Below are 15,750 nucleotides of genomic sequence, written 5' to 3'. Positions count from 1 at the left end.
CAATAAGAGTGCTCGAGAGCGAGCAGCCGATAATCTAAATAAATCAAAACAAGTAATTTATGGGTGCCTAATAATAATGATTTATTCAATGAATCTCCAATACCGTCATTTTAGCCGCTTTGCACCCAACTTTAGCAGCTTTGCACCCAACCAAAAATCCCAATTGGGCTCTGCAGAGAAACCGAACTTGACCTGGACGTATGACCCAAACGGTTTTTGAAGGTCTTGGCATGTAGAACAAGAAAATTTAAATACCGCTCTAAAAGAGTCATGAACATGAACTAACCCCCTCCCCCTCCTCCCCCCAGAGCCAGGACTGTTATCTCTTTCACTCGTTTTCTCACTCATGACCGAAATGCTGTCGACGCAATCCTGGCAAATTTTCCACTGTGACCATCTCTCGTATCGTCACCATTTTTGTTTTCCCCAGCTGCTCCGTTCATCGGTTCCCCCTGCCTTTCATCCTCCAAACTCAGAGTGAATACACCTGGCATTGAAGGATGATTTCTTCCTCTACTTTGCTCCATTTTTCCTTCTTTATATTTCTTCTCTGGAGCTTGATTTTTTTTTTCTTCCCAAAAACAGTTTGCACCTCATCAGTCTTTTGACTCTGTGCAGATTCCCATATGTGTGATATGATATTTTTCTTCTCAAGAGGAGGTGCAGGCTATTTATTTTTTCCCATCTTCTCGGATTCGTTGTGGCACAGACAGACACAGAATTTCTGTGCAGAGTCTGTGTTCCAATAGTTCGTGTTTTTTTTCTTTTTTTTGAACAAACTTTTTTGTCGCATCGTCCTTCTCCTCCCATTCTTTCCCTTCTCTCACCGTGTTCCTCCCATCATCCTGCCACCTCCCCCATCCTCTCCTGGCATCTCAGCACCATTAGTTTCCCTCGGGTACCATTCCGCTTCGGGCTTACATTCCTTCTCTGTGCGTGGCAAGTGAGAGCTTTAACTTTCATCACCAGCCTCACAATACAGCCACTGCCTGCAGCTCCATGCAATGTGTCTAATACGCAATCATCTGTGAGGCCCAAATCACCCACTCCGCCGTCCGTAGAGCCTCGCTTGCTTCTCATCTGCTCCCGAAAGAGGACTCCATCCCCGGCTGCGTCTTCCTTGAAGTCTTCACGATTCCCATGTGAGACTTTTAGCACACAAGTCGTAGCACCCTGTGTCAACAGCATGATCGTTCTCAAGCCACGCAAGCCAGCAGCGGCCTACTCATTTGTCTTCCCTCAAGCCTCTCCACCTCGGCTAGCTCGCCAATCTTCCTTTGACGTCATCCTCTTATTGGCATTAAATTTGAGGCCTCGCATTTTCTATCGGTAAACCCAAGCAGGGAAATTTGTGAGTGACACAGCGCCATGATAAAAGACCATACAGGCTTCGACGCCACTGTGTGTGTGTGTGTGTGTGTGTGTGTGTGTGTGTGTGTGTGTGTGTGTGTGTGTGTGTGTGTGTGTGTGTGTGTGTGTGTGTGTGTGTGTGTGTGTGTGTGTGTGTTATGTGGTATGTGGTGTGTGTTTGTGTGTTTCTTCATTTACTCATTACTTACACTAATCTCAAGGCTATTGCAAACTGAGCTACACTTCTTGGGCAACTGTGTTGGCACTATGTCACCTCTCTGACTGATTTACCCCAATGACCAACTCTTGATGTTTTGTCAATGCTTTGCAAAACGAACAAAAAAAACTTTTTATTCTTGTACTGTTATCTTTATTGAAGTCTAACTTTTGGTCAATCTCCTCTGTTTTGTGACATCTTAGATAATGCAAACCTCCATGGAAAATGGAATCCCGTGCGTGGTTTTCACCGGAAGTGGAAAGATCGCAGACGTGATTTGTGAAATTTACGATCTTCACAAGGACGAGGTCACAGATGATATCGTGAAAGAGAAACTTCAGAATCATTTCCCGGAAGAGTTGGAGACACATTCACAGGTGAACTTTGTTGGCCTGTATTGAGGAGGTAGAACATCATGGAGGTTTAACAGGAAGTAGTGTTTGGCTGGGCATGAGACCTACCTCAGGCCTTGTTTCCTTGACTAATTTTCTCTTTGGGTGTTTTGAGTTGCTCAGACACTTTACTTTGAATGAAATATTTTTGTACTCAAACTTGGAGTTCTTTTATAGCTTCTTGTTGTGACAATCATTGTGAGTGAACGATGAAGCACATCATGCAATGGGTGATTAATTTGATCCGATATTGAATTTTACAATTGTCTTCTTCGTTTTTAAACCAAATGTAGATTCAAAAGATTATGTCCATGAAACATCTTTTGACCATTTTCCAAGAGGAGGGAGACGATGAACATGAAATTGACATCGCAATCACCAAAGCCTTGCTACAAGGTAAGTTACGTCCACACAAAGTTTATAAAAGTTTATTTTAATCTTGCACTGACGAATCTTATTTGTATTCACTTGATCACAAAAGGTTTGTCCAATGAATTGTAGTTTACAACTCCATATCGATGTCCTGCTGTGATATCAACACAGATTTATGACATTGGGGTTTTCTGTGGACCTATCTCTTGAACGATTGTGTCTATTGTACAGCCATGAAGTATGAAAATGGTGGGATTCAACATCTTCTGGAGCTTGCTGTCATTTGCAACCAACTTGACATTGCCAGAGAAATAATCTTCACCAACTATGGGAATGACCAGGTAATTGTGAACTCTTCAGGACCTTTTAGCAGGTCTGACCACTTCACATGGTGCAATGATGTGAACATCCACCTCTGCAAGAAAATAGTCCCTCTCCCCCAACTCACTTCCCTCCCCCTCCTCCATTGTTTATCCATGAGTGAAACTCCTTCACTATTTCATGGAAATCTGTATTTTTGTAACGACCCATACGGAGGTTTCCGTATGTTCGTCATCAGAAAGGCATTCCACGATTATAGAGAAATGAAGTGCTATTATTACCTGCTGATTCATTTCTTCACCCATCTCATCCGGATTGGCCACGGGGTGCATTGCGAACGCATCATGACCACAATTATGTGAATTACTTCCACATGGTCATTCTTTACAAGGTATTTTTGAAAAGTTAGCCGGTACAAAAGCTTGCAAGCGTGTTTCTTGATCAGATGACCACCAGGCAGGAGAGCGTGTGTCTATGTCGGTGTTACGTGTCTGCCTTTGCTCACCGGCAGATTCATTTATATTGGTTATCACGTTGGAATGGCATTTATATTTGATTGCATCATTTCAATTTCAATTTCAAAAAAACATTTATTTCCATATTTGCCAATATAAGTACAGTAAAACAAATATATATGAAATTAATCCTTCCTGAACTTGAACTCAAAAGGATACAATCAAAACAACACGTACAGCGGCAAATATGGAGGTATATCCCGATGCCGAGGCCTTGTTGTCTTCGCAAACTTCGTTTGACGAAGGTATTGTATTGACCCCTGTGTATTTATTTATTGGTAAATATGTGCGCGGACAACATTGCGCAAAAACTGCTGGACCGATTTGCATGAAATTTTCGGAGATGATGTGCAGTTACTCAAGGACGCCAGGCGAAGACTTTGGGAGGAATCGGATTAAAGGTCAAGATCAAGGTCACAAAAAGGTCAGAATCGTTTTTTCGTCATAACGCAGTCAATTTTTATCCGAACGAGATAAAACCAACACCAAAATCTTCATTACTCAATTCTACATTCTACGCTATGCCACATGAAAGTGTGGCTTAATTACTCTAGGTAGCGGTTGAGGGTCAAAGGTCAAAGGGGTCACCAAAAATGGTATTAACAATGTTTTGGATCACTTTATACAAAAACTTTACAGCGGATTAGATTGAAATTGTGTGGGAAGGTTTTTTGTCATGAAAAGACAAATCGAGTAGATTTTTGAAGCGATCGCATCAAAGGTCAAGGTCAAGGTCACAAGAAGGTCAAGCATTTTTATTTTCGCGATAACACAGTCAATTTTATTCCAATTTACATCAAATTAATGCCAAAATGATCAGTATTCAATGCCCTATCCTCAAATATAACATATTATATGGTGTTGTTGTAACCCGAGTTAGTGGTTGGAGGTCAAAGGTCAAGGGGGTCACCACAAAGCATTTTTCATTGGGCAGCGTCGTGGACAACATTACGCAAAAACTACTTAGCAGATTGTCATAAAATTTTTTTGCTCTTGTTTGACATCATAAGAGGACAAATCGATTAGATTTTGGGAGCGATCGGATCAAAGGTCAAGGTCAAGGTCAAAAAAGGTCAAAATCGTTTTTTTGCGATTAAAGTGTCAATTTTGTTCCGATTTACATCAAATTAAGTCCAAAATGTTCAGTATTCAAATCACGATACACTGATATAGCGTATGGTATAGTGTTTGCAACCCTAGTTAGTCTGTGAAAGTCAAAGGTCAAGGGGGTCACCAAAATGGAGTTTTTGATTGGGAAGCGTTGTGGACAACATTACACAAAAACCACTTCGCAGATTGTCATGAAATTTTGTGGATGTGTTTGGCATCACGAGAGGAGAAATCGATTAGATTTTGGGAGCGATCGGGTCAAAGGTTAAGGTGAAGGTCACAAAAAGGTCAAAATCGTTTTTTCGTGATTAAATTGTCAATTTTGTTTTGATTTACAGCAAATTAACTCCAAAATGTTCAAAATTAAATTCCCCATCCTCTAATATGACACATGGTGTAGTACTTTTGTCACCCAAGGCAGCGGTTGGGGGTCAAAGGTCAAGGGGTCACACAAATTCACATTTATATCGGAAAGCGTTGTGGACAACTTAACGCAAAAAAAACAAAACGCAGAGAGGCTTTAATTGTTTTGGATTTGTTTGGCATCATGAAAGGACAAATCCATTAGATTTTGGGAGTGACTGGATCAAAGGTCAAGGTCACAAAAAGGTCAACATCGTTTTTACCTTCGCATTCTGCGAAAGGTTATGTTTTGGTCGCTGTATATTTATTTATTTGTGAATATGTGTGTTTGTTTGTTATTCGCATAACTCAGAAAGTATTAAACCGAATTGCATGAAATTTGGTGGGATGATTCGTGATTATCCAAGGACGATTTTATTAGATTTTGGGAGCGATCGGGTCAAAGGTCAAGGTCAAGATCATGAAAAGGTCAAAAACACTCTTTTGAGCAAAACATCCTTCATAATACAGCTATCGACATGCAACCACCGCCATATTGTTCCATGACGAGATACCTTTCGGATATGTAGTGTCGGATTTGACGGAACGTCATCGGAAGTGCGTCTAAATGACGTCACAAGATGACGTAAATTTTCAATTTTCGATCTCATCAGTTTTGATCATACCCTTTTGTCGGACTTACCTTAATGACGTCACACACCAAATTTGACTTCGATCGGACTGACTGTTATGACGTCATTGACGTTTGAACATGACGTTTTTCAATTGTGGCTAAAATGTCCTGATATTTTACATTCAAATATCTATATAATTTATAAAGCAAAGTCTCCCAAATCCAGGCATTAGGATCAGTACCAAAATATCTGTTTATTGATGTACAGGTTTTGCTAATCAACTCTGTAGTCAAGGTCAAGGTCACACTCAAGGTCAAAATATACTTGCAGGCATAGCTTCAGATATAATAGAGCTATTGACATGAAACCAACGTTAAAACGTTCAGTGAACTACGAGCTTTCAGAATGGTAGTCCCCGATTGGACATGACATCCCCGGAAGTGTGTCAAAATGACGTCAAAAGATGACGTCATTTTTCAAGTTTTTAATTTTTCAGTGTTTATCATTCCATTTTGTTGGACTGCCTTCAAGGAGGTTACACACCAAATTTGACGTCAATCGGACTGACGGTTGTGACGTCATGGACGTTTTAAAATGACGTTTTTCAAATGTGCCTGGAAAAAAGTTGCGGCGGCGAAGGTATGCGCTCTACCGAGTGCGCGTTCTAGTTTTGATATGCTTATGGACTAACAATAGAAATAACAAACAATAACTTGGACCAAAACTACCGAATGGTAACGAATTAAGGAAAAATGGTCAAGAATACTGCGAATAACAATAACAATAATAAACAGATAAAAAAGAATGAAATAATAAGGTGAAAACTTGCGAGAGTGAAAAACAAATCAATGTGTAAGAAAGGAAACTTTTTAACAAAAGGAGATCAAATTTCGATTATAAGAAGACTTAAACCAACCCACAGGCGACTGTGCCTTTATTGCTCCAATATTATTCCAAAGACGAGGCCCTTATGGTACGCTTTGAAATAACTGAGAGTGAGTGTAGCTCATTGTTACTAGAGCTTGCCCAGGCAATGTTACCATAGTTCAGGTAAGAGAGAATTATGGTATTTATTCACGGAGAATATTATACGAGTAAGGAAGATATGAAGTTTCACAGAATGCCCACGTTTGGAGAAAAAAATCTCAGCAGTCGATGAAATATAATTAATTTGTCCAGTTAAGTATGTCATCCAAGGCAACACCTAAAAATTTCGTCAAATGAACAAAAGTAATGAGTTTATTGTCAATATAGATCGAAGAAATGGACAGATGTTTGGTGGATTTGCTAAAGAACATTCACTTTGTTTGATCATTTGATAATGATCATGGTTTGATCACAAGTGTTTGTTATCTTGTTATATTAATGGTTTTATTGTATTAATTTGTGATTGGAATGATGCTGTTTGGAATGAAAATCTAGATAAGTTAAATTTATAGAAGATGGAGGTAATTATAAAAGGGGATGGGGAAAAGAAAAAGGCAGGGTTTCCCTGATCGGAACGAAAGGCTGCGGTGTTCAACCAACCCTCGTGGGTGATTTATAACATCTGCAGAAGACTGCTTGACTTATCACCGATAATTCTTCTTCAATCATCTCCCAAAAGGTCAAGGAGAAATCACGTACAATTGAGATCTGGAGTGGCATCATTTTTCCTTTCATCTCATATTTATATAATGTGTAAATATTCTTGAGCTCAGATTCATCGGGGGTATTCCAGAATCGGGTGAAATTGGAAGTGTGATGAGCGGGTTGTTAGGTCATTGTTGGAATACAGGGTTGGCTCGGATTCCAAATGCCTCAGACATGTTTAGCTTCCACACTAAAGATCCGCCTGCTCGGCGTTTTTCGGCGTGAATGACCACCGTTTGTTGGTGTCTGGTCTATCAGATGCACTCCACTCAACAGAGATCTTCTGTGCCTGGTGTTGTGCTGCAAAGGGCAACCCTTCTCATGGAGTTTTGCTGGTAACGATTCATCACCTGATATTAGCACCTTTGTGTGGCTCGTGTGTAATGAGCCCTTCTTTGCCTCTATGATACCTTTCACGTCTCACGATGCCTTACTTGGGTTGGTGAAGCTTGTCTGAAGAGTTGGAAGTCGATTTCTCTTTGAATTCTTCATCACCATTCCTGGCTTAGGCCCTGCCTGTTTCTGGAGGGATTTTCAGCCAAGTACCTCGGCAACTTAACATTCCCTTGTGGCATTTGAACTCCTTTCAGATGTATTTCTGTCACATATACGTTCATGACTCCGACTGCTGGCCAACGACAATGAAACCATCATTCTTTCGGAACGTGATAAGTTGAGTTTGAGATCAAGACTGTTTATATCACCTTCGACCGATAACACCCGTAGGAGGGTTTGTTTTCAGATTACTCGAAGATTCCTCCCCAACATTGCGATTTATACAAGTGTACCCCTTGCATTGTTTAGCATTATGCACGTTTATTGGTTTAATTCACTAACTTACCAGATTGCTTGGTGGTTTAAGGACTCTTGCTTGGTTGCTTATTTGTCTCTCCCCACTTCAGCAACACTTTTCCATGCCGGGTTTCCTTCTTTTGACGCCAATCTCCATCTTTGTTAGTTAAGAGGGGAGACCCGTAACAGTCGGTAAATATGGAAATGGCGTCCATTGTTGTATTTTCCCTTCGCCATTCCCTCCGATGACCTGCATGGAAAATACTGAAGTGCCCTCTTTACATTGTATGAAGTAAAGATTCAATTGTGCTGCACACAGAAACAAAACCTCAAAATGTCTGTTGGTCGTGGTGAAGTTTGTGACCACATTGATACGAGACCAATAAATCTTATTTATTACGAGAGGAGAAAGATGTGGTGGGCACAGTGGCGATGAGAAAGGTGTGGCGGGCACAGTGGTGATGAGAAAGGTGTAGTGGGGATGAGGAAAGTGTAGGGTGCACAGTGGTGATGAGAAACAACGTTCCTCGCTGACAGAGGTAGGTGTCGAACGTCGATGAAAGATCGGTGGGTGAAGTAAATGATCCACAGCCATATTTGACCGTCAGAATAACTGCTCAGGAAAAGCCCGCGGTGTGTTTCATCAAATATATTGTAGGTCCAAAGTGTAAATAAATCGTCCACCTCCAAGCCAATGTGTCCCAATGAAAAGGGGATAGACGAGCCTCCATTGGACTAATTGCGATCTCGCGTGCATGAATGTGTCTGTCGTAAAGAGAAAAAGGCCATCCCATAAGAAAGGGAATCTATTCTATACCCTTCTCAATGCATCAAAGTTAGAATCCCACCAGACTTGGGGATGGGTCTCTATTGGACGTGCATTTAGGGAAATAACTGTCTGAGGATCTAAATATTTGTATGCATTCGTCGGATCCAATTCTGAAATCCAAAACAACATGTATGTACATGTGTGTATATATATATATATATATATATATATATATATATATATATATATATATATATATATATATATATATATATATATATATATATATATGGAGGTACTTGTCAAAAAAAAATGATTTGTAAATGTGTTTTAATGTTTAAAGAATTTTTTTGACTATTCCAATGGCAGAATGGCAATGGGGATTGAACAATTGCTCGTTGATCGGCGTTTGGATGATTATTCAGAACTGCAGCATCTCCCGGAGTGTTCAGTTCCTAAACACTGACCACAGGCTTGTTCTCGCATCTCTAAAGTTGCAGCTAAATCCAGGAGGATGGTACCATCCCAATCTAGGCTGGATGTTGGCAAGCTCAGGAATGAGTGGGTAGCTGAGGAGTTTGCAAACAAGCTGAGTGGGTATTTGGGAGGTCTGGGTGTTTTGGGCAATCCTGAAGAGTTGAGTGCCTTCAAGACTACCATCCTGGATGTTGCCTGTGGATGTCTTGGAACCCACCATCAGGCGAGGAAGAAATTTGTCTCCCAAGGGATACTGGATGTCATTGTCCATAGTCACAGGGCTAGGCTTAATGGCAAAGCTGAGCTGTTCAGGGAGTTAAGCTGTAAATCTGTACATGCACTGAAGGCAGAAGAGGCCGATATGTGAGGAATCTGTGAGGGGGTAGAGCGTAACCTGTGGTTGAGTGATTCTCGTCCTGCTTACAGAGGAATTCGTTCATTGCGTTCCTCCAAGCCCGTCCCTCAGTGTACTGCAGTAAGAGTGGAGGTGGTGGGCTCTTGACAGAGGACTCCAAAGTGAAGGCCCATTTGGCCAGTTACTTTGACCGGCTGTACCCGACTGACCCACCAGCTGTTGAGGTGGATGTCAGGTGTGTAACTATCCCTATTGCTGACTCTCCAATCAACTATGAATCACCTTCATTTGTGGAAACACAGGCTGCGGTGAACAGTCCGGATAATTCTTGTTGGTGTTCACCACCATCTGCTTGAGCACCAGCACCCAGAACAGTCCAGCTTTTCACCAAAGAGGTCAATGATTGATTGTGTCCTTGCTCTTTGGGTCTTCACCGAACACAGTCGAGAGTATTGGCAGGGGCTGCTTGCAGACAATGTTGATCTCTGCAAAGCGTTCTATTTAGTGAATCAGGAATTCCTCTGGAGGATTCTCGGTCTTCATGGGGTGCCAACAAAACTGATCGATCTGATTTCCGAACTACACTCTGGTACTAAGAGTGCTGTGAGGTGTGGTGGTTCCATCTCTGACTTATTTCCAGTTGTTACTGGAGCTTGTCAGGTGTGTGTATTGGCCCCCACACTTTTCAGCGCTTGTATGGACCGCTGCTCCGGTGCATGCTCCCATACCTGATCTGACCTGACATTTTTAAATTTTGGATTTTGTACACGAGCCCAGAGACAAAGTAACTTCCTTGTGTTGGAATCACCATCATAGCTTCAGCGGTTATTGAGGTTGTTTGGGCTGCAGTTTTGGAAGGGAAGAGCCTCAAGGAAAAGAAGTACAAATTGATGTTTTTGCGATCTCCCAGTGTGGTACTTCAGCGATGTCTTTTGGCATCTTTTTAAGTCTTGATAGTTCAGAAAACGCTCTTGAATCAATGTAATGGCTTTTACTTGCTTATGACTTCACTCTTTAGGAGTTTATGAGCATATCATTGTGGGCACATTTGAATGGGTGGCCATTTTTTCCCTGTATCATCCCTTGAAATGGAGTACTACCATACTCCATTATAAAATAGTTTTTGTAAGTACTTACCAGTACATTGTATGTGTGTGTGTGTGTGTGTGTGTGTGTGTGTGTGTGTGTGTGTGTGTGTGTGTGTGTGTGTGTGTGTGTGTGTGTGTGTGTGTGTGTGTGTGTGTGTGTGTGTGTGTGTTGTTATGTCTCGCTTCCTACTTGGGACTACAGTGCAGTAATTGGTGTTTATTTTGATCACACTGGGAAAAGTAGAGGAGAGAGATGGACAGACAGACTTTTGAAGTCCTTTTACTATCACAAAATACAAAAAAAATTATATAGTTACATCAACCATTGGTACATAAAAGTAATGAAACAAAGGAAGCTTCCGCAAATTACTCAAATACAATTTAAAAAATGGGAAGGAAAAGGAGAAGGAGAGAGAGAGACCTAAGAAAAGAAAATAAAGAAAGAAGAGAACATTAACTTTGTACAATAACCCAAAAGCACACTATAATAGTATTATGAGTTGGTCCTCACGAACCTCACAAAGTACTTTGTGACACCAAGTATTGGTTAACTCTTCAAGCCTTTTAGCATCTTGGGAGAAAGAAAATTCAAGTTTTATTTTCACTGACACAAGAGCATTAAAGAAAAACATTACGTCGCATTGCTTGATGGGTTTTCCATTTAATTTTTCTCTCCTTGAGAGATATATTGCAAGTTTGGCAGTTGCTATGAGAAATACAAAAAGTCTATTTTCCTTATTAGGCTTTGCATGAAAACCAAAAATAAAGGAACGCAAAGAAAACACAACATTCATTTTGTGTGAGACAAAATTTAACCAATTAAATAAAGGAATCAATCTCACACAATTATTAAAAGCATGGAACACATCCTCCGAACATGTACAAGACAGGCAACACGTAGATACAGGAGAAAATTTACTAATTAGCCTCTTGGAAGGGACTATCCAGTGGATCAACCTCCATTGGAGATCACCAGACCTTTTACTTATGAGCTTGTTATACATAGAGTCCCATACAGGTTCAGAGTGGGGTCCGGCAGGCATCAGTTTCTTCCACTGGGTTACTCCATTTAAAGGTGTATCCCCTAGCAGTTGTTTGACACAAGACTTGTAAAGTTCTTTGCTGCTCGTCTTTTGAAAGGGTTTAAACCCCACTCCAATGGGAGGCAAGTTGTCTGAAATAAACTGTATACATAACTTGGGAAAACCCCACGCATTAAACAGTGCTTCACGTTCCTGGGTTCAAACTAATCCGAGTCGGAACTCTATCTGTGTGACCTCTCTAAAGACTTTTTCGATCACTCTTTTGGAGTAAGTTCCTGTTAGGTCGGCTATTTCCTTTGCAGATTTCCACCAAGAACCTGAAACATGCCGGAGGTGAAGTACTTTTGAGATTCCAGCTGATAAAAAAATGTTGGCAGAAGTCCTGACTTCTGGGAATACTGGAGAAGAGAAGATTAAAGAACAAAGGTTCTTGAGCAAACACCTTCATTCCATAGGTGTCCTGCTGGTGGCACACTGAAAGGGTCTGCCAGGCGTTCAATAGACTCTGATAAAAATCAGAGAGAGAAGATGTGTCAACACACTGAAGCAGGACCAGAAAACATTCATGGCCATATCCGAGCTCACCCGCTTGCTGCAGAATGTGAGAAGCCAGGAGATGGTTGGGTAATTGCTCTTAGGATAGCAAATTTTTTTTTACAGAGCATAGCCGAAAGGCTATTATCCGGCTCCTGATGTCGACCATCCCCTGGCCACCTTCGACCAATGGGTGGCATATAATGGTTGGTCGGAACCAGTGATGGCCTCCTCAGAAGAAGTCCAACAGTTGCTTTTGTCCTCCATTCACCAAGCCTTCCGGTGGTTGCAGGCAAATGAATCTGTGCCATAAACAGGAGGCAACTAAATTGGTGATGATCAGCACCCGACCTCTATACGAAAGGTGGGGCACGGCTCTCATCCACCAACTTAATCTTTTTTCCACCCGTTCAGGAACACCATCCCAGTTTTTCTGGCTATATTGTTGAGATCCCAGAAAAACCCCAAGATATTTGACACCTTTATCCACCCATTTTAGCTTTGGAGGAAGTTGAAATGGCAGGATTCATGTCATTCCAGGTAAATTGCTTTTCACGCAGGGAACCCACATAGGCCATGGGCCAGATATGGCCACCGTGCACCCCTCCAACAACCTCCCAGCAAACCTATGTTTTTCTTAATCCCCTGGATATACTGAACACGAATATGAATGTTAACATTGACAATTTTGGGTTGCACTACCTGTTTTGACCTTTTGAATAGGGGTACCCTAAAATTATACTTTTATCGATTTGTGTCGAATTCAATTTATGGATGGAATCAAAATGGCATGCAGAAGGCCCAAATCGTATCCAATATATATGTATGATGCATCAAATTGAAGATAATTGCATTCTGATCATCTGTATATGTCTATCAGTGTTGTACATTAAATCTAAATGAAATTATATACATTGAATATATATTCCCTATCTTTCGAATAAACACAAAATCAACACTCCGTATTCCTCAATGAATATATTTGACATTATATGAATTTTATTGCAGGTACAGACTATTCAATGATGGTGAGAAACGGTATTAATTACCTTTTTATTTTTTCGAAAATATCAAGCAACTATTATGAAAATCTACAACGTTATCTCACAATAAGCATCACACGGGTATTCAGACAAATAATGTTTTCAATCAACCACATTTTGACGAAATACACATTTGTGGTCACTTTTATGGAAGAAGGTCAAATGTTCGGCCCTTCCAACATCTTGCGGGAAGCAGGGTTGATATCTTCAGGTTCTCCTTAAGGAGTGCTCTCTGGTAAGCACTATAATAGAGCAATGCACTGTCATAAGATCCTAGTGGAATGTCTTGAGAGACTTGTACTGTCACAGTACCTTGTGAGCATCGGTGAAGACGAGGTATTAACGTCATTACCAGAGGAATCAAAGAAGATTCTGCAGGATGTACATAATTCGACTTCAAAAGATTCCCTGGAAACAGCCCAGTCTGATCCTGCAATACAAAATTACCTTGATGGCTCTCAGAAGTATCGAGAGAGCGTGAGGTCCGGGCATCGAGCAAGACTGGTCAACTGTGGATATCGTACATGGACCATGTACGGTTAGTGATGTCTCTCATCCATGCAATTAAACACAACAACTTCCTCCTATACACGCACTGCATGCAACAGATGACGAGCCTCTTCTTCAGTTTCGGGGGTCACAATTATGCCAAATATCTGACCACCTTCTCTACATTCCTTGCCAACATCGAGTTGTCGCATCCTGGTGCTATGGAGCTCTTGAAGAGAGGGGCTATTAGTGTTGCTCGATCATTCATTCCCGGTAATCGATGTGCGGTTGAGAAAACCATGGAAGAAACTTTTGTGTCATGCCAAGTCCCATGGAGGAGCTGGTGGCAATGCCACAGGTGTCTCAAGCCTCCTGACGAATTATGACGCAATTCAACGCTGGGTTCGAACAACCCATGCTCGATCCCAGTATGTCAATACCACCCTGAGCATGGCCAACATGTTATCTGGAACGACAGCAGGAACCAAGCACCATAATCTTCGTCCATACGAGATCCTGAAGTGAGAGAAGCTGGTGGAAAGAACACGAGAAGCAGTTGCAAGCTTCATGAATCCTTTCGAGGTCAAAAGCAAAAATCAGCTAATGATCCTCTCGTCAGGCACCACAGCATCTGAAGAAGTCCAGAAAGATGTCTTGAGAGCCGAGCAGGCAGGCAAAGATGCTAATGAAGCCTTCATTACCACACGTTTGGAAGCAGGACGGGACTTCTTCGAGCCAGTCAAGCGTTTCAACTTGAAAACTCTTGCTGATATGAACAAGAAGAGCAAAGTTACAACCACTAAGAACAAAGTTGTGCAGTACCAACAACAGGAAACGTTGCTTTCCAGCTGTTCATGAAATCACAAAACCAAGGCATACAACTGGACCTGAGAGAACTTCTCACCTACCCACTCACTCCTGTACCATACAGTGTTGGCACTGCTGATGGTTTCATGGCCAAAACAGATAAATCAAAGTCCTTCACTTTCCTGACGAAAGACCAAGAGGATGCTGCCCAACCTCCGAATGACGAAACACTTGTCATTTTCGATGGCAATGCCTGTTTCTATTTCCTAAAGGAGATACCAGGTAACTTCAGCCAGATATGCGAAAAAGTGTTCAACATCCTGCCGAAGTCAGGTGACGTGTTTATCACAGATAGCTACGAACCCAACTCTGTGAAGGCGATGGAATGACTGAGGAGAGGATCCGGGGCCAAACTGATTCTGAAGGGGGGAAACACTAAAAAACCTGCAGATTCGAAGTTCTTCTTGAGCAATGATGAGAATAAGCAACAGTTCATTGAACTCCTCACTCGACTCTGGAGCCAAGACGCATATGCCAGCAAGTTACATGGGAGGAAGGTAATTGTGACTTGTGGCAGATCAGCATCTCTACTGACATCTGAAGACGGTCTGTCAATGTGTAACAGAGAACTGAACACACTAAAATCCACTCAAGAAGAAACTGATTCTCGAATCATTCTGTATTGCGAGTATGCCAGGAGTCAGAAGTACAGCCACATCAGGGTGAAGAGTCCAGATCGTGATATATATGTCATCCTCATGCACTACACCGCAACTATGACAGATGTGACGATCTTGTTTGACACAGGTACCGGGAACAAGAAGAGGCTTATCGACGTGACCGAAATTGCCCGTGGTTATTCCACACAGCATTCAACAGCAATACAGGCTCTTCATGTATTCAGTGGCTGCGACTCGACCAGCGCTTTCAAACGTCTTGGCAAGGTGAAGTCACTGAAGACCCTTTCTAGGCTGCTCAAGTTTGTACCAGTTTAGTTAGATGAGGAGACACGTGGGAAGTACCCAACGACCTGATGGATGACCTGGACGAGTTCACCTGTGCGTTATATGGAAGACCTCATACTCGGAGCGTTGATGAGTTGCGGTTCATGAAAATGAATGAGCTGTATGCGAAAGATGATGACCGTCTCTCCCGTTCGAGCACAGTTGACATGGGCACTCTCCCTCCATGCAAGAAGAGCCTGGAGCAACACATCCAGAGAGTCAACTTCCAACTTGGCATTTGGAAAAGAGCCCATGTTGCAAATCTTGAGATCCCTGAGTCAAGTGATGGACATGGGTGGATTTTAGTTGAGGGGAAGCTGGAGCCTCTTTGGTACGAGGGAGGGGTCCTGCCGTAGCAGTTGGCAGACATCGCTGAAGATTCAGCGAACATCAATGACTCGGACTCAGACTTGGACATTCCAGACGAATCGGACTATCTTAATGGAGACAGCTCAGAGTCTGA

At 41.8% G+C, this 15,750-nt stretch overlaps 1 protein-coding gene across 10 annotated transcripts in view; it reads left to right on the top strand.

The window, feature by feature from the left end:
- The window catches only part of LOC147010336 (transient receptor potential cation channel subfamily M member 4-like), a 582,375-nt gene that overhangs the window by 435,115 nt on the left and 131,510 nt on the right, over window positions 1-15,750 (top strand). For all 10 annotated transcript variants that reach the window (XR_015052249.1, XR_015052248.1, XM_085858968.1 and 7 more), the window contains 3 exons: window positions 1,771-1,944; window positions 2,253-2,355; window positions 2,563-2,672. Coding sequence is in view for 8 of the 10 variants with exons in the window: in XM_085858968.1 (XP_085715094.1) it covers window positions 1,771-1,944; window positions 2,253-2,355; window positions 2,563-2,672 (387 nt within the window). In the remaining 2 variants the exon portion in view is untranslated. The remainder of the gene's footprint in view (window positions 1-1,770; window positions 1,945-2,252; window positions 2,356-2,562; window positions 2,673-15,750) is intronic.

Source organism: Eptatretus burgeri, chromosome 16 (genome assembly GCF_056783735.1).
Source record: "Eptatretus burgeri isolate ZD-2024b chromosome 16, Ebu_testis_v1, whole genome shotgun sequence".
NCBI classification, from domain to species: Eukaryota; Metazoa; Chordata; class Myxini; order Myxiniformes; family Myxinidae; genus Eptatretus; species Eptatretus burgeri.
This window is presented reverse-complemented; position numbering and strand designations above follow the sequence as displayed.